Source organism: Equus asinus, chromosome 1 (assembly GCF_041296235.1).
Source record: "Equus asinus isolate D_3611 breed Donkey chromosome 1, EquAss-T2T_v2, whole genome shotgun sequence".
NCBI lineage: Eukaryota > Metazoa > Chordata > Mammalia > Perissodactyla > Equidae > Equus > Equus asinus.
This window is the reverse complement of record NC_091790.1, coordinates 160,310,143-160,334,303: the sequence shown is the minus strand read 5'-3', so window position 1 is coordinate 160,334,303 and position 24,161 is coordinate 160,310,143. Positions and strand designations below refer to the sequence as shown.

The 24,161-nt window shown below is 38.7% G+C and overlaps 1 protein-coding gene across 6 annotated transcripts in view; it reads right to left on the bottom strand.

Moving 5' to 3' along the window:
- Positions 1-24,161, bottom strand: part of PLEKHA8 (pleckstrin homology domain containing A8) — a 45,704-nt gene that overhangs the window by 13,013 nt on the left and 8,530 nt on the right. For 3 of the 6 annotated variants that reach the window (XM_014841050.3, XM_044765365.2, XM_070511334.1), the window contains exons 2-12: positions 17,951-18,067; positions 16,781-16,936; positions 15,227-15,351; positions 11,721-11,879; positions 10,651-10,691; positions 8,734-8,891; positions 6,686-6,845; positions 6,192-6,277; positions 3,185-3,243; positions 2,670-2,800; positions 1,700-1,770 (exon numbers count right to left, since the gene is read on the bottom strand). In XM_014841050.3, the coding sequence (XP_014696536.2) occupies positions 1,700-1,770; positions 2,670-2,800; positions 3,185-3,243; positions 6,192-6,277; positions 6,686-6,845; positions 8,734-8,891; positions 10,651-10,691; positions 11,721-11,879; positions 15,227-15,351; positions 16,781-16,936; positions 17,951-18,067 (1,263 nt within the window). Of the gene's footprint in view, positions 1-959; positions 1,232-1,699; positions 1,771-2,669; positions 2,801-3,184; positions 3,244-6,191; positions 6,278-6,685; positions 6,846-8,733; positions 8,892-10,650; positions 10,692-11,720; positions 11,880-15,226; positions 15,352-16,780; positions 16,937-17,950; positions 18,068-19,874; positions 19,969-24,161 lie in introns of those variants that run through there. The other 3 variants (XM_070511332.1, XM_044765364.2, XM_044765369.2) reach the window with 3 other exon arrangements.

The following is a 24,161-nucleotide window of genomic DNA, read 5'->3' as shown; positions in this document are numbered from 1 at the left end:
TTGGCACCTGAGCTTTGTAAACTTTCCATTTCTGATTTGTGAAAAATAAGCCCCATTTTGCTGGCAGGTTATCAACTTCATATATCATGATGATACAAATAGAAGCTAGCAACAGAAGCTAACCTCTATTAAGTCCTTATTATGCAGCACTTTTCTAATCTCTTCAACTGCATGAACCTAATTATAAGAATCTTATTAAGCGAATCATATCATCAGTCCCATTTTATAGATGAGGAAACTGAGGCACAGAAAGGTTAAGTAAATTTCCTAAGGGCACAATGCTATTAAGCGATGGAACCCAGAGTACCCATGATCTTAATCACTCCACAAGTTATAAAGTTTGACAGATAGCCGTTAGGGGGCATGAATAGTTATGGTGAATATACTTTTAGTACTGAAATCAGGACACATAGGGGAGAATATAACTGAAACTGTCCTGGAAATTCAGGGACGTACGAGAAACTCAAAAACATAGGTATTCCAGGGATTGTGGAGAAGACCTTTTGTGGGAGAAATGAGGGTCCTGGAGGTAGGGGCCCCAATGTGACCCTGCTTCAGACCCTTTGTGATCTTAGCACGTATTTTAATCTTGCAGAATTTTGGTTACCTAATCTGTAAAAACAGATTAATGTCAAGATTAAGTTGTCTAAATTCTTCATAAAGTGTTACAGAAATATCAGCTTATACTGTTTCATGGCACATCAGCAAGATTCTAGACAGAAAGGCCTGGGAAAATGATGTGGGGGCAGAATCCCTCCGGACTCATGGCCCAGAGGGAGGACTAACAGAAGTCACCCCTGACAACGAAAAAATGCTCCAGTCAACACTGGCTCCCCCCGCAAGAGAAGCATCTAATTTATTCATTTCACTGTTTATAATAGTGGCTACTCAGAGCTGGACCAAGTGCTTCTCTATATCATAACAATATACAGGGCTTTAAAGTAAGAGGAATTTCATTCTCTACCCCTCCAGGCTCCCCCATGCCTCAAGGCCCATGCTGGAAGAATTTCCTGCAGGTCAAGAGTAAGAGTTCAGCCACTCTGTTAGGAGCACTATGAGGATGCTTCCAAGTTTTTAATGTTTTCCAAAACTGGTCTGATAGATGCATCAATCCATCCCTCTATCCACTCATCCAGCCAAAGTTTACTAAGCATCTGCAAAGTTCCAGTCACTGCATTAGGATGCTGGAGATACAGGATGATCTTCTCAGATCCCGGTCTCAGCTCTGCCACTACAAAAACGGGGCACATAGGGCATTTGAGGTGTACAAGATGATGATCAACCTTCATGTCACTCCAGAGCAAATTCCCAGGGTTCCTCGCCCCCTTACTTTTACAGTCTCCAAAACTAGCTTCTCTCTGGGTACTGACTTTAGAGGACTGCACTATATTTGAAGATTAATTTAGGAAGAACTAACTTCTTGAAAACATTTTGTTTTCCTATTCAGATTATGAGATGGCTCTCCATTATTTTAGCTTTTCTTTAAGATATACTGATATTTAATAAGTTAGATCTAGATTACCAAGTCACTACCTCTATGAAAGCATATAAGAAACAAATAGTTAATAATAATGAAACAGAAAGGAAACAAAATCAAATCCTGAGAAGCAGAAATTTCCCCTACACCCTGTCTCCTCCTCCAGGGGTCTCCGTTCCACATCCTATTCAACAGACCAATCAAAATGTAAAGAACACTTACTCAAGGCTGTCTGGATGTCCTTTTCTCCATTTTTGACTTCTGTCAAAAATCCCTTCAAAAATTTGAGACCTCTAAAACAAAAAAGAGGAAGAAATATTATTTTCAAATTGCACTTATGTTGAATGGGCATAAAGAAATGGCAGACAACAGCTTCTTTTTCAATAATATCTTGGGAACAGCAGTAAACAGGTCAAGTCATATGGCAGTCCTTTCTGAGTTTCTTGCCTGTCATTTCCCTTTAGCTTGCTCTGGACCCTTCTCATCTGATATTCCTAAACAGTGGTTTTCCCAACATGATCCCAAGGCCAACAGCCTCAGCATCATCTGGGAAATTGTTAGAAATGCAAATTCTGGGGCCCTACTCCAGACTTACTGAATAAGAAACTTTAGGTTTAGGGTGGAGCAACCATCTTGTTAACAAGCCTTCCAGCTAATTCTGACACCACTGAAGTTTGCAATCCACTGACTTAAAGAGAATCCAGTCAACTTTATCATCCTTTAAGATTCCTGTTTTATATATTGTATTAATGTAACAATATTTATCACCATCAAGAGTGAGGCAAAAAAAAAATTGTTGGTGTTCCATTCATCAGGCCTTCTAGAAAAGGCTAGCCATTGGGTTAGATCCTTCACTCAGAAGTAGTCTCCTTTGCCTAACAAGTTCTTTACTGGTAACATTTCAGCTGAGCTGGCTATTTTATTTTATTTATTTTTTTAGATTTTAAAATTTTTCCTTCTTCTCTCCAAAGCCCCCCAGTACATAGTTGTATGTTTGAGTTGTGGGTCCTTCTGGTTGTGGCACGTGGGATGCTGCCTCAGCGTGGCTTGATGAGTGGTGCTAGGTCTGCACCCAGGATCTGAAATGGCGAAACCCTGGGCTGCTGAAGCACAGTGTGCGAACTTAACCACTGAGCCGTGGGGCCGGCCCCTGAGCTGGGTTTTAACCGCTGCCCCAGCCCCACTGCCTCACCTCTTCAGCCACAAGAGGGCTTCTGTAGCCGAGTTCCTGACCTGGGCTACATCAGCCTCCACTTCGTGCAGCACTATCTTCTGGAGGGTGGTAAACTTTGCCTTGTTGGTTATGTACTTCTGATTTACTTTCTGCAGGAAAAGCAGGGGGACACACTAAGTTAAAAAGACTAAAGCTATCAAGCAAATTAGTACAGCATTGAGACTTGGAAGTGTGTCAGGCAGATCTCTAAAAAAATCAAAATAAATTAGGCCTCTATTACTTTCTCCCTTACCTTTTCAAGGTAATGTTTTTTCGTTTGAGAATTCTTATGAAGCTTAAGCTAGAATGAAATAGTCTCAGGGTTTTAAAGTACTGTTTTTAAAGTATTTTTTTCTGCCTTAGCACCCTTCTCAGAGCTGGCCTATACTTTTCATCCTGAGTATAAAACTCAACAACCATTTGTTTCCAAATGAGATTTCAAGCAACCACTCCCTTCAAATATAGTCTCCACAGGGACGAGCTAGCATATTCACCTTAATATTTCCAACAAGATCCATTTTAACAGGAGCAAACACCGTAGGGCCAAGTTTGTCTAGAAGAAAAGATTGAAAACATCTTTGAAAAGGCAATTTTTCCAAGTAGAAAACATTTTTTATAATAACAATAAATTTAGCAGATTTCCCCCCCCAAACTTTTATTTTTTACTTTGAAATCATTTTCTAAGCATAAGCTTCAAAGGCTTTTAGGATATTGTCATTACCTTTTTCTATTAACACTACTCTGAGGTGATTAACTATAATAAGGTCCTAAGTGCCAGGTGAGGATAATCTTACGAGTTTAGGATGCATACGGTAGTCCTTAGGGCTGCACTGTCCAATATGGCAGCCACTAGATATGCAGCTATTTAGCATTTGCAGGGTACCTATTCCAGACTGTGATGTACTGTAAGTGTAAAACACACACCACATTGCAAAGACTTAGTACCCCCCCAAAATGCAAAATATCTCATTAATGATTCTTTTATATTTGATTACATGTCGAGATGATATTTTGCATATACTAGGTTAGCTAAAATACATTATTAAAATTAGTTTTACCTGTTTTGTTTTCCTATTTTAACGTGTCTAATAGAAAATTAAAAACTATATAATAATTATATTATTTTTATATATAGACTATATAAATAATATATATTATTTTTAAAAAATAACACAAAGGGGTATAGCCAAAAAGCCAAAAGAGAAGATATAAAGGAATTCTAAAAAATACTTGATTGATCCAAAAGAAAAGCAGGAACAAAGATAGGTAGTTAAAAAGCAAAAAGGGAAAATAGAATACTAAGAAATAATTGATTAATTGGGTACAAATCCAGAAAGGAATAAAAAAGTAACAAAGAACAGATAAAACAAATAGAAAATAAATAGCAAGATGGTAGAAACAACATCTAAAAATAAAGAAGACGTAAGTAAATAGATACAGCACATTCAACGAATTAGAGGACTCAATGTTGTTCAAGATATCAATTTCTTCCTAATTGGCTTACAAATTCAATGTAATCTTAATCAAAATCCCAACAGACTTTTTAATGGAAACTGAAAACCTAAAATTTATACAGACACGTAAAGGACCTAAAATTGCCAAAACAATCTTGAAAAAGAAGAATAAAATTGGAAGACTTACACTATCTGATTTCAAGCCTTACTATAAAGGCACGGTAATTAAGACACTGTAGTACTGGCATAAGGAAAAACAAACATAACCAGAAGAGAAGAGAGAGTCCAGACACAGACCCACAGCTATCAGGTCAGCTGATTTTCAACAAAGCTGCCAAAGTAATGTAAAAGGGGAAAGAATGTTTTTTCACAAATGGTTCTTGAACAACCAGATATCATAAGAAAGAAAAAAGAATCTCAACCCTTACCTCACACCACATACAAAAACTAATTCCAAGATGGATCGTAGAAGTAAAAATAAAATCAAGACTAAAGAGTATAGAAGACAACACAGGAGAGTATCTTCATGACCTTGGGGGTTAGCAAAGATTTCTTAGGACACTGAAAGCACTAACTACAAAAGAAAGAAAACAGACAAATTGGATTTCATAAAAATTAAAAACCCTGCACTTCAAAAGATATCATTAAGAAAAGAAATGTGCAACCTATAGTCTGGGGGAAAATATTCATAATGCATATGTTTGCAGTGGAATGTTATTCAGAACATATAGAGAACTCTTAAAATTCAACAAAAAGAAAATTAACCAACTTTTAAAAATGCACTAATGATCTGAACAGACTTCATAATGGAAGAGATAGCAACGGCCAATAATTATATGAAAAATTGCTCAACATCATTAGTCATCAGGGAAATGCATATTAAAGCGACACCAAGATGCCACTAAAAACTCACAGGAATGGCCAAAACCAAAAATACTGACACCACCAAGTGCTAGTGAAGATGTGAAGTATACTCATAGACAGAATACTCAAACACTGCTGTTGGAAGTGCACGACTGTGTAATCACTCTTTATGAAGTTAAACATACCAACCTTATGAAACAGCAAGACCACTCCTAGGAATTTACTCAAAAGAGTTGAAAACATATGCCACACACCCAAAAATGTTCAGAGCAATTTCATTCATAATAGCCCCCAAAAAGAAACTACCCAAATGTCCATCAATAGGAGAATGAATAAACAAATTGCGGTATATTCACTTAATAGAATACTATTCAGCAATAGAAAGGAATGAACTACTGGTACATGTAACAACAAGGACGACGACGTCATACTGAAAGAAGAAACCAGATGCAGAGGAGTACATAATATGATTCCATTTATATGAGCTTTTGGAACAGGCAAAACTAATCTATGGCAACGGAAATCAGCAAAATGGTTGCCTGGAGCTGGACGATAGGTTGGGGACTGAAGTGCACAGGGCACGTTCTGGGGTGATGAAGACATTCCTCGTCTTGACAGAGATGTGGATTACAGAGGTAGGCGAATTTGTCAAAACTAACTGAATCATTACACTTAAATTCTATGCAAGTTATACCTCGATTTAAAAAAACGATGCACAGTTAAATCAGTCATATATAACAAATTTCAAAACATTAGTGATTCCTGGTACTACTGACTCTATAAAAAGTAAACATAATTTGAACTTAAATTTATACATATTTTTTTATCTTTGAAAAAAAGTTTTAACTGGTAAAAATTTTTTTTCATAATACCAATGGATTTGAAGGTCTTTTCCTCAACTACTTTCACTTTTGCTTTAAGTATGATTGCTAGAAAAAAACAGAATTCCCTTTTTCATTACATTCCTCTCAAGTCAATATTTGGTCATAATTAGAAATGAAATAGAAATATGCAATAATGCCTAAGGTCATACAGCTTTAACTATGTGGCTGGTGATATGAAGAGGTAGCTAAGAAAAAGGGTCACCTCACCATACACAGAGTTCAGAATATTTCTACTGCAAAACAACAGTGGCGAGAGAGTCTAGAGACTAACAAATTTAACGCAAATTCAGAAATCTTACCTAATACTGGAACCACAGCATAACATGATGCCAAGAATGCTTCTGTGGGAATGCCACTGTCTTCAAGAAGTTCAATGTCACTAAAGCTGGACAATTTGGAGATACAGAGGAGGAAAGATTGAAAATACAACATCAGCACTCTCTGCAGTTCAGGGGTAGTGAGGAAAACAGCTACCCCTTTGTAGGGCACATCATTTGGCCTGATTTCACAGATATGCCCCAGTGATTGTTTTTCTATTATAAGTCAGTTTAATAAAATCATTTTCCAAAGATAATCCACAATAGCAAGTTAAAATTTGTTCACGGAGTGTACTCTCACAATCCAATTCCTTCTCATCCACTGCTTCAGACAAGGTAACAGTAATGCAGGTACTTGGGAGACCATATTCTCTATTCTGTTAGAAGACGTCATCACCTGAAAGGAACACCAGGACTGACTTTCTAGAAGGGAAGCTGGTGTCCAACTGTCAGTGATTTTAGAAAGTATAAAATACCTGGTGTTCATGGTACTAAAGAAAGTTGGGATAACTTCTTGGCCTTCTTCCCAGTGGGATTCTGGAGAGCTACTCAAGGAGTCTGATCCAGGCTGTGCCAAGCTGCTGTCATGATTTCCCAGGTTTCCCTCTCCATCTTCCTTCATTATTTCACCTTGGACTGCAAAGCAGAAGATACCTATTACTAACCTATTATTTATTTATTATATAAATGAATATATATATTCATTGTCGAACATTTCTACAACACAGAAAAGTATACAGAAATAAAAGTCAGTGAAATACTATACACATACACACATATATATGTATACACACACAAACAAAATTGGGTTTAAATATATGCAGATCTGTATCCTATTTGTTGTCACTGAACAGTATATCACGAATATTTTATTATTCAATACTTCTCAAAACATGAGTTTAATGACCATGTAACATTTGCATCATGCTCACGTGGAGGGCATTTAAGTAGTTTCTAAAATGTTACTATTATAAATACAGTTGATCCTCATTATTAGTGTATTCTGTATTTGCAAATCTGCCTACTTGCTAAAGTTCACTGGTAATCCTAAAACAAATGCTTGTGGCACTTGCGCAGTCATTTGTGGACACGTGCAGTGGGGTGAAAAATTTGAGTCACCTGATGTTCCCAGCTGAGGCTGAACAAGGTGACACTCTGCCTTCTTGTTTCAGCTCTCATACTATACACAAGTGTGTTTATTCAGTGCCACCTTTTTTGCTCTTTTGTGCATTTTGTTGTTGATTTCACTGTTTCAAAGGGCCCCCAAGTGTAGCACTGTCTAGTGTTCTTAAGTGCGTGAAGACTGTGATGTGCCTCATGAGAAAAATACATGTGTCAGATAAGCTTTATTCAGGGGTGAGTTATAGTGCTGTTGGGGCATGGGTTCAACATTAATGAATCAACAATATATATTAAACAAGGCATCTTTAACACACACAAACACACATAACACAAGGTTGTGTATTAATCAGTCGATAAAAATGTTGTGACCAGAGGCTCGCAGGAACCTAATGCTGTGTTTCTCCTAGGAGCAACGGTTCAGCATTCGGTAATTCAGTGTCTGCAGTGACTCTACAGACCATAACGACCGTGAGGAATGAGAACCGACTGTAATGTCATAAAGAACACCCCTGTCCACACATAGCTGTCCTTAGATCTGACTATTATCTGAGAACAAATTGCTGGAAGTAAATTTGTTGGGTCAAATAAATAACAGTACTGTTTTGATAGAAAGTATCCGGTCTTGATTATTTACACCAGGGATAAGACTTCAGGGATGTGTGGATTGCTTGCCTCAGATTAACAGCTATGAAAATGTGTCTTCTTTTTTCCCCAACTCATCTGGAAAAACAAGGTCCCTTATTTCAAGGGAGATGAGGAGGAAATTTTTTTTTAAACTTTATTTTCGAAATATTTATTAAACACTTCTAACACAATTAAAAGTTCTAATACGGTTGTCTTGGACTGATCTGTAGTTGGTTTTAGTGGTCAGAGCCAACGGAATTAGCAAATTCAAAGGGGCAGCATTTTCACGCTCGGGCTGTTTTGTAAAATGTGGGACTCTGGCTTGCTGAGAAGGCTGGGTGAAAACCTGCTGCTGGCTGGTGAACTCTGACACCCTCAGGCCTCACCAGAAACCAGGAAGATGGAAAACCGAACTGTCATAACGTTACACACTCTTAAGTCTGACATCATAGCCTAAGTTCAAAGGACTTTGGGATACAGAGTGGAAGGCCAGTGACATACTCACACTCTCTAAAAAGTCAGCACAGACAGCTAATGGTCCCTGCAGCCCCTGAACAACACAGCAAGAACAGTGGGCGGGGAAGTTCGCCTTCATTCTGCCTTTTCAACATGGGGTCGGATGGGATGACAAAAGGTCGTCGAGTGACCTGTGTTAGTGAGCTACCTAGTACACTGTCTCCAGGTCAACTCCTATCAAGTGTCGTATCATGGATAATGAATCAAACTCCCAAGGTCCTATTGTTCAATGGTTTGCTTCAGACTTTACTTTTGTTTTTACCTGTTATATTATCATCTGTATTTTCTTCACTTGATATGCTACAATCTATCTCTGCAGGTTTCAAATGTAAGGAGGTCTTGTTTTTCCTTAGGATTTCTTCATCATCATTTATTTCCATATTTAAAGACCCATTTTCACAATTGTTTAACTCCATTTGCCTGAAAATTTTTAAAAAGGAAAAAAGCCAAAAAGTCCAATTATTATTCGGTCTTAAATAGATCGCCTAGGTAGATCGCATTCTGAGGGATGGGGGAAGGGTTTACAATCACCAACTCATTTTAATACTGATTAAAACACAGAATTGTTACACTAAGCCAATCTCTCACCCTCCTGCCTGCAAAGCAGGTATCTCCTGCGATGGAAGTTGAGAGATCAAAGAGCCATTCGCGGCTCTTTGCGCACCACAGCTGGCTCAAACTTCCTGCTCCCCACCAGCAACGGGAAATAGTCGTTGTCGGCTCTTTGGTTTCAATCAGCTTTCTACAGGTACCACATCTAACACTTTCTCACTTGCCTCAGCTTCTCCCTGGGAGGTTTTTTCTCTCTCCTCAGCTTTGAAGTCACTGGCCACTTCCATGTGTTTGTCTAGCAGTTAACAGTCTAGAAGCACATGCTGTGGTCAGAACACTCCCTGCAAAGTATGTCTGACGGAAAAAACTCGGGAGGACGCAATACAGCTTGAGGCTCTGTCTTCTTCAGGGTAAGAGAAAAGTCTACTTAATATGCAAGTGGAACAGCTGATTCTGTTAAAGGGACAATCATATCTCTTATTATAAGTGATGAGACCTAGCCAAATTAGAACAAAAATATTTTCTTCTATTAAAAATAAAGGGAAAGGGCCAAACTACATAGTGACTCCAGTAAAAGTATTTATTTCCTAAAGAAATACCATACCTCAACTTAGCAATTAAAAATGTAGTATACTGAGGGGCTGGCCCCGTGGCTGAGTGGTTAAGTTCGCGTGCTCCACTGCAGGCGGCCCGGTGTTTCGTTAGTTCGAATCCTGGGCGCGGACATGGCACTGCTCGTCAGACCACGCTGAGGCAGCGTCCCACATGCCACAACTAGAGGAACCCACAACGAAGAATACACAACTATGTACCAGGGGGGCTTTGGGGAGAAAAAGGAAAAAATAAAATCTTAAAAAAAGAAAAAAAAAATGTAGTATACTGAGGAAATACCTCAAAACAAAAAACATCTACAAAGATGTTCCTAGAATCCTAGAAATATTCTAGAAATACTTAGAACAGGAGAAAATTGTTAACAGCAAAATTGGGAACAATCTTTGCACTAAAGAAGCAAACAACAGTATACACAGAAATGCAATATTAAATAATAATTTGAAAGGACCAATATATGGACTATGTCAAAATATGGGAATGCTTATATGAAATAATAACTGAATAAAGACCCCAAATAATAGGAATACAACTTTGTAAATGTGTACTTTTTTTTAGTCAAAGGAGCATTTGGAGGAAGAAATAGTTGAGATTTTGATATTGTTCTTTTTTCAACCTGTAAAGCTACCTAAGATTTTTATTTTTAAGCAAAACAAGATAGCACTGTCTTTCTGGATGAAAGTACACTTAAATCAAGGCTCAGCTCCTCCATTGGAGAGGAGGTTCCAACCTTCAGTACAGCAGAGAGATTAAAGTGACTAGATGTGATGGGTGGGATCCACATCCCAGGGGAAAGGCAAACATCTTCCCTAGGAGGCAGTGCTGAAGGGATAGTCTGCATCACTTCAGGCTCAGCCAAAAGAGGAAAATCAGACACTGTTTCCTTCCAGTATCATCTCAAATCATGAGGAAAACCACTATACAATCAAAACATTCTCATTTTTTAAAAACAAGGGATAACAATATCCTTATTTTTTTATTTTTACAAAGAAGAAAAAAACAAAAGAAGTTACTGTACCTTTCCAATGAATTATGAATCGGTACAATAGGATGTTTCATCTTTAAAAGAAGCAAAGAAATGAAAGTTTACATGTTAAACTTCCAACAGAGTAGATTAGTTTTATCACATATGAAAGCGGTAAATACAGCTACAACATATACTGCCCCACTCAACAGGAACATCCTCCCAAAAGAAAAGCATCATTGATACCAACCAGTCCATCATATTTATTCAAATAAGGGTACCCAAATGTCTAAGGAAAAGGAAGATGACCTTTCGAAGGACCTAATTATTACAGCCAAACCCTCGGTGGCTGGCTTTCTTATAATTTCAGTCATGCTCATTAAACACTAATAAATACCAGACTATGATGCAGCATTGTATCAAACACTGGAAGTATAAAGGTAAACAGTATGGGGCTCCTGCCCTTAAGGTAATTTCAATATAGAGTAAGACTGATATAGGGGTATGCATAAAGGAGGAGCTCTTAGCCCAATTTAGGAAATCAGGGAAAAAAAGATTAAATCTTGAAGGACAAATGAGAGCTAACCAGGGAAAGATAGGGAAGAAGGGCATTCTTGGCACTGGGCGGAGCCACAAAGATATCGGGGGAGCTACAAGCAGTTAATACGTTCAAACCAGGTAATGACAGAGAAAGAAGCTGGGATGTAGGAAGGGGCTAAGAAGTTTTGACTTTAACCTGTAGGCAACAAGGGAGCCACTGAAAAGTTTGGGTAAAGTGGTCCAATTTACACAGCACGAACAGAAATATCACCAGCTGCCTGGAGGGGTGAGGCTGAAGGAGACTAGTTGGAACGCCTACTACAAATCTCAGCAAGGCCTACCAGACAAGGGGGCTGGAAAGAAGAGACATCAGAGACGTGTTTAGGTGGTAAAACTGCCAAAAATAATTGACTGGATATGGTGGACTGAGGGCAGATATAAAAGCTGACATAAGGAAAGTCCACTAAAAATATGTCTTTATCAGTTGCCAAATGGGGATGGAGGACATAGCTCAGTACATCACTTCCTTAACTTTTCAGTTTTTCATTATGCCCTGAGGCAGCCAAGCTCAGCTAGATTGTTACCTTGTTGGACTTGAGCATGGCCAGCTGTGGTGATCCTGGGGGCGTGCGATAGAGAAGCTCAGAGGTGAAGGCTGCATTTGCGATCTGCATGCATTCTTCCAAAGTCTTCAGAAAAGTATTGCAGGTTGATTTCAGCAGAGTTCCCACATCAATTCCCTCCTACGAAACAACGAGAGTGGAAGACTCCTTTACCTTGCCAAAAAAGAAAAAGCCCAATTGTGGAATGTCCTTAAAGGTTTTTATCCACAACATACGTGCTCACCTATGCTGCTGGAAAAATATGTACATCAGTTATGGAAGAAAAAGACTGAGTGAGTCCAATCTATCCTTTAACCATACACAAGCCTTACCCTCAATCTGACACTTCACTCACCCACCACTCGAGCTGAAGGCACCAACTTCTTTCAACTCAACAATATTATATGCCAGCACTGTGGCAGAGCCCTCCTGGAGCTTCCAGTCTGTAAGGGGTGGCAGACATGAAATAGGGAATCACATGGACTGAAGACCAGTGGGATAAATGGAAAACTGCCTCCCATTGCCTGAGTAAAATAAGGTTCTATAACAGAAGCATTAGAAACCACAGATCATGCATTGTTTGCTTTCAGAATGGGTTTTTTGGCTTTCAGTACAGGTGAGTCTAAGAGGTGTCAGCAACTGGAATTCTTTTCAACAGCGAATCATTTTTTCCTCCAAGTTATTTTACGTGTTTTGGGTGTTGTTCTTCTGGATATTGATATTGATAAGTTGTTTAGGAAACTGAGGACACACCTTGACTAGAGGTAACGGTGACGGTAATGGTTGACTGTGACGGTAACCACATCTCAGTGGTGTTAAAGTAACCAGATTTGGCCCAAGATGGAGTCACTCATGCTAAACCTCACGTCAGCAAATCAAAAACTTAACTAAGTTTTTATGTTCGGCTCTCCCAGAAAAGAAAGGCCCAGGTCAACCAACCAGCACTTGCCTGCTCAGCACGAGCACCTAACCTAGGTCCAAAACTGCCCTTTGCTCCACATACAGAAAGCAACCCTGCTTTAACCAGTTGGCAAAATGTTCAGGATAACTTCCTTGTTCCTGTTCACCTTGGTCTATAAAAATCTCTAGCCTTGTATAGCTCTTCAGAGCTCATTTCCATCTGCTAGATTGGATGTTGCTTGATTCATGAGTCACTGAATGAAGCCAATAAGATCTTTAAACCTTACTCAGTTGAATTTTGCTCTTTAATAGCGGCCTCTATATTTCCCTCAATTTTGTATTTCTAACAAGCTAGCAGGTGATGTTACTGGTTGTGGATCACTGTGATTCTGACACCAATTACAATGTATGTTTTTTTCCTACATCATCAAACAATTCTCCAACGCCAGCTGGGTGTCCTACAATTCAACTAAATCCTGACACCGTCTACCTGGAGACGTTGTCAGATCTCACAGGTTACGAGCTCTGTTCTGCAACACTGTCCCCACCCCCCACTTCAGACACCAGTGCCAAGTCCAGGTTGTCACCTGTGCTTCTAACTGACCCACTGGAGACTGGAAATTTCAATGACCTCTCCTTGCGTTTGATTAATCTGCTAGAGGGCTCACAGAACTCAGAAAAACATTTTACTTACTAGATTACCAGTTTATTATAAAAGGACATAACTCAGGAACAGCCAGATAGAAGCAATGCATAGGGCAAGGCATGTGAGAAGGTGCTTGGAGAGTCCATGCTCCCTGAACACGCCACTTTCCCTGCATCTCCACCTGTTCACCAACTCAGGCGCTCTCGGAACCTCATGCTTCAGGTTATGGAAGCTTCAATCAATACACAGGCACGACTGATTAAATCACTGGCCACTGGTGACTGAACTCAATCTCCGGCCCCTCTCCTCTCCCAGGAGGTGGGGGGTGGGACTGAAATCTCCAACCTCTAATCACATGGTAGGGTCTGCTGTCAACCCGAAGTCACCTCATCAACATAACAAAAGACACCTTCATCTCTCATCACAGGAAGTCCCAAGGGTTTTAGGAGCTCTATGCCAGGAACTGGGAAAGGACCAAATATATATTTCTTATAAATCACAATATCACAACCACAGTTTCAGTTCCCTAGGCACTTACTATAAGCACTTTCTTGAATTTTAAAAATTAAGAATTACAGCTACCCTTCCCTCTAGACCAGGGCTTCTCTACCCCAGCACTACTGACATTTGGGCTAGCTAACTTCTGGAGTGGGAAAGTACGTGGTGTGGCTCCCCCATCCATTGGAGGATGTTAAGCAGCATCCTGGCCTCTACTCCCTAGATGCCAAAAGCACTCCCTCAGCCATGACAACCAAAAATGTCTTCAGACACTGCCACATGTCTCCTGAGGGCAAAACTGTTCTGGGTTGAGAAGCAGTGCTCTGCACAAAAAACATCCCAAGAGGAGAACTGAACTGTTTTTTGGTAACCTCCCCTTCCCCTCCCCTTCCCCCAGGCATTGTCTGTACACAATAGGCAGTTGCTGAAACAATAAGAGACCAAAAGGAACTGAATGAGAGTTAAATCACCTTCGCTAGAAAAACTCAAAGCACGCATACTATCAGTAGCTTAGTGTTCTTCTATTACCTAAGAAAAGTGACTTAAAACCATTAATTATAATCTTCAGATTCTTCACTTTATAGGCATTGTTTTTTAGGCTATAACTTCTTTGAGAGAAGAGCAGAGACCCTCTCTGGTTAATGCGAGCCATTCAATACATAGGTTAACACTAGATAGATCTGTTAATATATGTTTTAGGGTGAGTGAATGACAACTTTATTAATAAAGGTTAAAAAATCACAATCCCTGCTGATGATGGAGAGAAAAAAAGCTGTGTCTCCATCTTTGAAAGCACCATCTATACGAAAGCACAACAATTACTATAGTGAAATAAAATCCTGTTACAGTCTCATCAAAAGTAACAGATATGCATCACTGATAGACACAATGTTGGCATCTTAGTAGCCACACCTATAGAAATGGCTCTGCTAGACAGGTAAGACTGCATTTTAAAAAGTAATGCAAACTGGGGAGAAACATATTTTAGTACATCAGTACTAAAGTTAAACGGTTCAAACGTTATCAATGAATTAATCTTGAATTCATTCCAGAAAGGAAAACTACAGTCATGCACCACATAAGGAAGCTTCAGTCAACAACAAACCACACATACAGCGGCGGTCCCCTAAGATTACTACCATACAGCCTACATGTGTAGCAGGCTAGACCATCTAGGTTTGTGCAAGTACACGCTATGATTTTCACATGATGACAAAATCACCTAATGATGCATTTCTCAGAATGTATCCCTGTCGTTAAGCAACACATGACTGTATATGCTTCCACGTGCTGAAATGCACACATTTCTTCTCCTTGTTGAATTTTGTTACTGTTTTTCTCCGAAGAACAGTAAATTCCAAGATAGGGATTATGTAAGAGTAAGCATCACGTGTAAGCACATCTGGCACCACTTTTCATCTGGCTGAGACAAATAATATTTTACCTCGGAACTGGACACACCGGTTGTGGTCACTTCTTTTGTTTTATCTACTTGCTGAACAAGGAGGTCACAGTAGAGTCTTAGTTCTGACATTTTCGTTTTCAAGTTTTCAGTGTTTTCAGCAAACTCTAAATAACAAAATGATGATATGTAATTATTAGAATGAACAAACGACTTACTAGGTAGTATACGATACAGAGAGTGGAATATATAACCTGTGCCTAAAGTCAGATGTTTATAGTACGTGTTACAGATATGAACAGGTAAAGATGTGGGAGCAAGAAAAACAGAAAAAGGAGATTTCCAATCTTTTGAAGTAATCTACATTATTTCTTGAGCCAACATATTGAATGATCACCCGTATGGGAAGGAGACAGCATACTTCTGATCCACTTGTGTCAGAACTGGGAGCAGAACCAAGGGTTCTGAGTTTTGGTCTCAGTTTTGCCACAGTGTTCCCTATCTGTAAAGTGAAGCCACAGCTATCTACCTGCTAAAATAGCTCAACACTGGGAAACCTTGTTCTGTAACGTGCAATTACCACTAATAAGACGGCTCCTTAATTCAGAGGACTGGCCCAGCATGCTGCCTGTCAAGGCTAATGGCACCCTCTGGGCACCTGCTGCTCCCTTATGAGCATGGCACTCCAGCCACCCTGGCGCTGAGGGCTCAGCTACAATCACTACCGCCTGTTTTCTTCTCCACGAAAAAGCCGCATGTTACCTCCTGATCTGAGCCAAAGCTGACAATGTCTGGAATTTGGTCCTGATTTAGCATTTAAAAAACCAACAAAGAGGCCAATTTTTCTGTTAAGCACATCTGTCATGAGAAAGGAACCGGAAAACACTTTTTCCCTGAGGCCCCTCTCTCCCACCAACCTCTTCAGCTGTAGAGGCTGAAGAATACTGGGTTAAGCAGGTGGGGAGGCGGCGACTAGGGCTGAGGCAGTAAGCCCTGGCATTCTTGATCCAGTCCAACAGAAAATTGTGTCATGATTCTCAGGAGACCTAATGATACCCAGTTAACGAGCATTAAGCAGTAGCAATGTGACAATTAAGTAGCCATCCCACTCGAGGGAAAGGGAGGCGAAAGCAAAGTGTTACTGCAGAGAACACCTGACCCAAAGCTTCTCTGGCTCAGCTACTCTTCACCAAAGGCCAACTTTGTGCCAGCCTGGGTCCTAGACAACTTCATGTCATCACTAAGGCTCAGGGTAATCCTTCTAAGGTAGGTCGGTTATTACCTCTTTTTAAAATATGAGGAAACTGAGGATTAGAGAGGTTAGGTGACCTATGCCAAGGCCACAAAGCCAGTAACCCGCAAAGCCATAGTTGGACCCCAGTTGTATCTGGCTCCAAAGCCTGCAATCTTTCTACTACGACATGCTAAGAAAGAAGAGTTAGACACAGACTGTGGTTTAAATTCCTGAGATATATAGCATTTGAAGGGTACAAAAAGCTAGCTAGGTGGTCAGAGGCAAGATAACAAATATGGGAACCCAGAGATGCCAGCAGATGATTCCCAAGGTTCCCAGACCAGAGGACAATCAATACTTGCCTTTTTCCTTCTGGGTCCTACTGTCTGTGAGGCAAGCCTTGGCTGACCCCAGGGCTACCAGCCACCGCTGTCTCTCAGCCACACTTCTGGCCTTCAGGTAGAAATACTGTTCCCCAGGGATTATCAGGTCCATGCGTGTGTTATCTACAGAATGAACTGCGAGCAAGGCAGAGGGAGGTCAGAAACCTAGAAGACCCCTATCTAGGTAGCCTCTACCCCACCCAAATTCTTGAGCTCAACTGGTGCCAGTCACTGAAGGCTTCTGCCAAGAGAGGATGCCAACTCTTACTACCTCTCCTAGTTTATTTATCTCTTCCTAGACACCTCTGCTGATGAAGAGGGGAAACCCTGAAATTGGCTCCAAGGTATCACCAAGACTTTGGCCTTAAAAAAGGCTTGCCCAATTCTCCTCAGGATCTTTTATCAGAATAGAGAAGGAATCTCTCTTTTGGCTTGTGTGTGTAAAGTACGCTGCTCTGAGGCCAAAAAGGCTTGCATGCCAACAAGTAAGGGTATGTTCTTTATCTCCTTGGGTTTACTGAAAAGCAATGAAGAATATAGTATTTTTCCTTTTCTACTTTCCTTTATAAATCAAATCAAAAGTGTGAGAACTCTCTCAGAGCCTTTCAGGAGAATAAACAAACAAACCACATTCTCCTTCACCCTCCAGGCGCCAAATTCCCTTCTAATCTGTTCCTGAGCTACATCTTTTCCGCATGTCTCAAGATTCCCAAAACCAAGAAGTAAAGGCTATTTGTAGGTCTGTTAGGTGTTTTCTTGTTTTGTTTTGAGTATGTGGTGGTGGTGAGAAGGTGTGTCTGTCCTGATTTAGACATAAAAGTGTTTGATGCTGCAGTAAAAAGACTTAGTAAGATTTACAAAGAGCCACTGGCCCCAGGTGAGCAGGTGACCAAGAAATAAGCACTGGATGTGTGGTTAAGCACAGGGCTCTCATTTATTCTGACTACCTCTTAATCGACTTCCTTGTAAAAACTGGCTGCAGTTTTAGGTCTCATTTGCAAGGCTTTCTTTTGGATCATAACATTATGTATCTCTGTGTATGGACGCAGGGGAGAAAGGAACACAGAGGTCAGTACCTTTTCATATGGGGGGTAGGAGGGGAGGGAGACAGAAAGAAAAACAAAACTTGCAAGTCTCTTGGTTTCTCACCTTGAATTTCACAGACCGCCATTTGGATACTCCCTTTGCAACCTTTCCAGGCATCTTCAGGAGAATCATAATAGGATAATATCCCTCCACAGAGAAGGAACCATCGAGGCTGCCAACCTGAAAACAGAAGCAAGAGCATGGTCTCAATTACTGCCTGCGTGAACAGAGGAATAGGACCTAACAAGGATGCTGGGTCCCAGCTCCAAGGAGCTTACATTCCAGGGGAAATTCTAAGGGCAAGAAGTAGGTTAGAAAAGGCCTCTATGTTTGATTTTCATAAAATTAAAAACACCCATCCACAGAGGCATATATTTTTACTCACAAAATGTATAGAAGTCTGGAATGATCAGCAACAAACACAGTGATGATTCTCTAGGTAACGGAATTACTGATGATTTTTATTCCCTTTTTTTTCCTAATATAGTACAATAATCTGTGGTTTTTAATTTTTATAAGATAAAAGATTATTGTTTCCTGAACATTACTGTTATCATGCACTTGCTCTCTTCCTCTCTGGTTAGGAAAAAATATCCCAGACTTAGAAATGAGGCAAAATATTATATTGCCCTTCCAACATCATATAGAGTGATGCGTAATAAGCCCGCCTAGGGTCATGTGACCCCTAGGAAAAGGTAACTGTGACTTACTATTTAGTATTGATCCACTAAAATGGAATAATCTTAAAACATTCAATGGCTTAACTACTTTTACTTTGGAGAATTTCAGGGGACAAACAAGATAAAAAATATACATCATATCAAGTCCTCTTACACCATCTATATTCTAGTCAAACCAAATTTACTTGCTGTATTCCTGCTTCCAGGCTTTTGTTCAAGCTGCTCTTCTTCCCAAAATGTCATCCCCGACTATCTCTGCAATAAGCCTCACCAGTCTCTATTCAAGATTATATTGCAGGTTCTAGCCAGGGCAATTAGGGTACAAAATGCAATAAAAGGCACCCACATTAGAAAGGAAGAAGCAAATCTACCTCTATTAGCAGACATGCTCTTGTATATTTTTAAAAAAAACAAAACGCTAAGGAACTCACTAAAAAAACTATTAGAAAAATGAGTTCAGCAAGGTTGTAAGACATAAGACCAACATACAAATATTGATTGTTTCATTTCTATACAGATGCAATGAACAATCTGAAAGTGAAATAAAACAACTCCATTTACAACACCAAAAAGAATAAAATACTTAGAAATAAAATTAACAAAAGAAGCATAAAACTTTTATACTCTGAAAACTACAAAGTATTGTTCAAAGAAATTAAAGATTTGAAGATCATTATTCCAAAACTGTTACCAGCTTGTTCTTTTCTCACATTGTACAAATGTCTCTTTACTTAATTGACAGCAATTGTTTGCAAAATTCACTTTTTTCAGTTCAACTAATGTTGAATAGATATTTTTTCAATGAGCATAATTTTCTTCAAAAAATGCGCTTATATTTAGATCTAAAATGGCATAGCTCATGTTAATTTTGTACTATATTTTCTTTTTATCTCACAACAGCCACTATTTTTAAATCAAAATTTCTAAATGGAGATGTTCTTATTCTTTTAAAGATGCAAACTAAAAAAGTGATTACTTGTGAGTCATACTCATGTCTGACGAAAAAATACTGTAGTTTCCCTTCCTTTTTACTCAGCAGCCTTGTGACAAGTAGCTCACCCAAACACATCACTAAAAACAAAAGAGCCCTGTATTCCATTAAAAAGATACTTAAAATTTTTTTTAATGTTTACTTTCCAATTTACAGACAGTGAAATTTCTTCTTTGGTTAACAGTTCTGAGTTTTGATAAACGCATAGTCCTGTAATAATCACCATAATAATCAAGACAATAAAATTCCATTATCCTCCCCCCAAAATTCTCTTGCGCTATCCCCTTTGCAATCAAGCCCTCCCCCCACACTTTACCACTGGCCAACCACTGTTGTGTTTTGATTTTAAGTAGACAATATTTTCTAATTTTCTTGGAGACTTGCTCTTTCACCCATGGGTTACTTAGAAGTGTACTGTTCAACTTCCTAATGTTTGGGGATTTCCCACGTTTCTGTCACTGATTTCTAGTTTACTTCTGTTAAAGACACAGAACATTCTTTTACATTTGGCAGCGTTTCTACTATAGCCCAGAATATGGTCAATCTTAGTGAATGTTCCATGTGCCTTTGAAAAAAATGCAGTATTCTGCTATTGTTTGGGGGATTATTCTGTAAATGTCAATTAGGTCAAGCTGGTTGATAGTGTTCAGATCTTCTGTTTCTTTGGATGATTTATGCCTATCTATTGCATAGATTATTGAAAGAAGAATGTTGATGTTTTCAAGTGTAATTGTGGATCTATGTTTCCTTTCAGTTCTACCAGTTTTTGCTCCATATATTTTGACGTTCTGTTTTTAGATGTATACACATTTAGGATTCCAATGTCTTTTTGATGGAATGATCCTTTTATAATTATGCAATGTTTTCCTTATCTCTTGCAATTTTCCCTGCTCTGAAGTCTACTTTGTCTAATATTAATATAGCCAATTCAGCTTTCTTTTGATTAGTGTTTGCATGGTACAACTTTTCCTATCCTTTTAATTTTTTTTTGCTTTTTAAAAAGGCTTTAATTTTTTATAGCAGTTTTAGGTTTAAAATAAAATTGAGAGGGAGGTACAGAGATTCCTCACATGGCCCCTGCCCCTACACTTGCACAGCTTTCCCCATTATCAACATCACTGACCAGACGGTATATATTTTTACCATTTACACTGACACATCACAATCACCCAAAGTCCACAGTTTACCTTAGTGTTCACTCTTGGTGTTGTACATTCTGTGGGTTTGGACAAATGTATAATGATATATATCCATCATTATTCATCTTCCACCATAACCTCTGACCCCCAGCAACCACTGATCTTTTTATTGTCTCCTAATTGCCTTTTCCAGAATGTCATATAGTTGGAACCAAACAGGATGCCTTTGCAGATTGGCTTCTTTCACTTACTAACATGCACTTAAGTTTCCTCCATGTCTTTTCAGGGCTCGACAGCTCATTTCTTTTAAGCACTGAGTAAGATTCCATTGTCTGGATGTACCACAGTTTATTTATCCATTCACCTACTGAAGGACATCTTGGTTGCTTCCAAGTTTTGGCAATTGTGAATAAAGCTTCTATAAAGATCTTTGTGTAGGTTTATTTTTTAATCAAGTCCTTCATTTTCTTACTGTTGAGTTTTAAGTTTTCTGTATATTTTGAATAACAGTCCTTTATATGTCTTTTACAAATATTTTCTCTCAGTCTGAGATTTGTCTTCTAATTCTCTCAATACTGTCTTTCACAGAGCAGTGTTTTTAATTTAATGAAGTCCAGCTTATCAATTATTTCTTTCATGGATTGTGTCTTTGGGACTGTACCTAAAAAGGCATCAAAATATCCAAGGTCATCTAGGTCTTCTCCCATGTTATCTTCTAGGAGTTTTATAGTTTTTTGCGTTTTACATTTAGGGCTATGATCTATTCTGAGTTAATTTTGGTGAAAGGTGTAAGGTCTGTATCTGGATTCACTTTTTCACATGTGGATGCCGAGTTGTTCCAGTACCATTTGTTGAAGACACTATCTTTGCTCCATTGTATTGCCTTTGCTCCTTTGTCAAAGAGTTGATTGTATTTACGTGGGTCTAACTCTAGGCTCTCTATTCTATTTCACTGATCTGTCTATTCCTTCACCAATACCATGCAACATTGATTATTGTAGCTTTACAGTAAGTTGTATAGTGTCAATCATTAAACTTTGTTCTTCTCCTTCAATATTGTGTTGGCTATTCTGAGTCTTTTGCCTCTCCAAATAAACTTTAGAATCAGTTTGTTGATATTCATAAAATAACTTACTGGGAGGCCAGCCCTGTAGCATAGTGGTTAAGCAGCGCGCTCTGCTTCAGTGGCCTGGTTCACAGGTTCAGATCCCGGGCACAGACCTACACCACTCATCAGCCACGCTGTGGTGGCAACTCACATATACAGTGGAGAAAGACTGGCACAGACATTAGCTCTAGGCTAATATTTCTCAGTAAAAAAAAAAAAAAAAAAAAAAAACTGAGATTTTTTACTATGATTGCATTGAATTTACACATCAACTTAGGAAGAACTGATATCTTGACAATATTGAGTCTTTCTATTCACAAACATGAAATGTCTCTCTATTTATTTAGCTCTTCTTTGATTTCATTCACCAGTTTTGTAGTTTTCCTCATACAGATCTTGTACATATTTTGCTAGATTTATACTTAAGTATTTCATTTTTGGGGGGTCCTAATGTAAATGGTATTGTTTTAAATTTCAAATTCCACTTGTTCATTGCCAGTATATAGGAAAGTAATTGACTTTTGCACATTAACTTTGTATTCTACAACCTTGCTATAATTGCTTACAGCCAGTTTTTTGTCAGTTCTTTTGGATTTCCTACATAGGCGATCAATTCTTCTGTGAACAAAGACTGTTTTATGTATCACTTCCCAATCTTGTACTTTTAAAAAAAATTTTATTTCCTTTTCTTGCATTAGTGGATTAGCAAAAACTTCCAGTACGATGTTAAAAAGAAGTGGCTAGAGGAGACATCTTTGCTTTGTACCTGATCTTTGTGGGAGAGCTTCCAATTTCTCACCATTAAGTATGATGTCAGCTGTAGGCTTTTTGCAGACAGTCTTCATCAAGTTGAGAAAGTTCTCCCGCATTCCTAGTTTGTTGAATTTTTATCATGAATGAGTGAATTGTCAAATGCTTTTTCTGTATCTATTTATACGATCATGTGGCTTTCCTTTTTTATAGTCTGTTAATGCGATGGATTATATTAACTGATTTTCTAATGTTGAACCAACCTTGCATATCTGGGACAAATTCTAATTGGTTATGGTGTACAATTCTTTTTATACATTTTTGGATTTGATCTGTTGATATTTTATTGAGAATTTTTACATCTATGTTCATATATCTTGTTATTTTTAACCTCTCCATATCTCTGTGTTTAAAGTAGGGTTTTCATAGACAGCACATAGTTTGGGCTGGTTTTTTTTTAAATCATATCTGACAATCTAGTGTCTTTTCATTCATCTGTTTAGACCACTTACATTTAATATATTATCAATATGGTTGGAGTTATGGCCACTGCTTTATTTTTCTGATTGCGTCCTGTTTTGTTTGTTTTTTGTTGGTTACTTTGTTCCTCCCTTTCCTTCCTTCTTCTAAATTATATGATTCTATTTTAATTTACCTATTGGATTTTCTGCTATATCTCTTGGTATTTTTTCATTGGCTGCTCTAGGGCTTATGAAATACATATCTAACATTTCAGCCTACTTAGAATTAACATTTTACCATTTCAAATAAAACATACAAGCCTAAAACCATGAGCCCTTTTAGCCTTCCCCCTTTTTGTTACAGTCATCATATGTATTGTATTTATATACAATGAACACCCCCACTGACAATGCTATAATTTTTGCTTCTAACAGTCATACATATTTTAAAGAACTCAGGATGAGAAAAGCAGTCTATTATACTTACCCAGATATTTACAATTTCTGTTGCTCTTCCTTTAGTCTTGATATTCTATGTTTCCCCTGGTATCATTTCCCTTCAGTTTAAAGAACTACCTTTCCCGTTTCTTTATTACAGTTTTTCTTCATCTAAAGATGTTTTTATTTTGCCTTAACTCTTTTTTTTTCTGCTTTATCTCCCCAAAACCCCCTCGTACACAGTTGTGTATCTTAGTTGCAGGTCCTTCTAGTTGTGGGATGTGGGATGCCACCTCAACGTGGCCTGATGAGCAGTGCCATGTCCGCGCCCAGGATCCGAACCAGTGAAACCCTGGGCTGCCACAGCAGACCACGTGAACTTAACCACTCGGCCACGGAGCCGGCCCCTGCCTTAACTCTTAAAGATTTCATTTGATATAGAATTCTATGTTGACAATTCTTTTCTTTCAGCACTTTAAAGATGTTGTTCCATGGTCTTCTAGCCTCCACATTTTCTGATAAGAAATCCCAGATATTGAAATTGTTTCCCTATATTTATTGTGTCTTTTCACTCTTGCTGCTTTTGAGACTTTTTGTTAGTTTTCAGCAGTTTCATCACCATGTGTGTAGGTATATCTTCCTTTGAGTTTATGCTTCTTGGAGTTTGCTGAGCTTCTTGAATCTGTAAATTTGTAGCTTTCACCTAA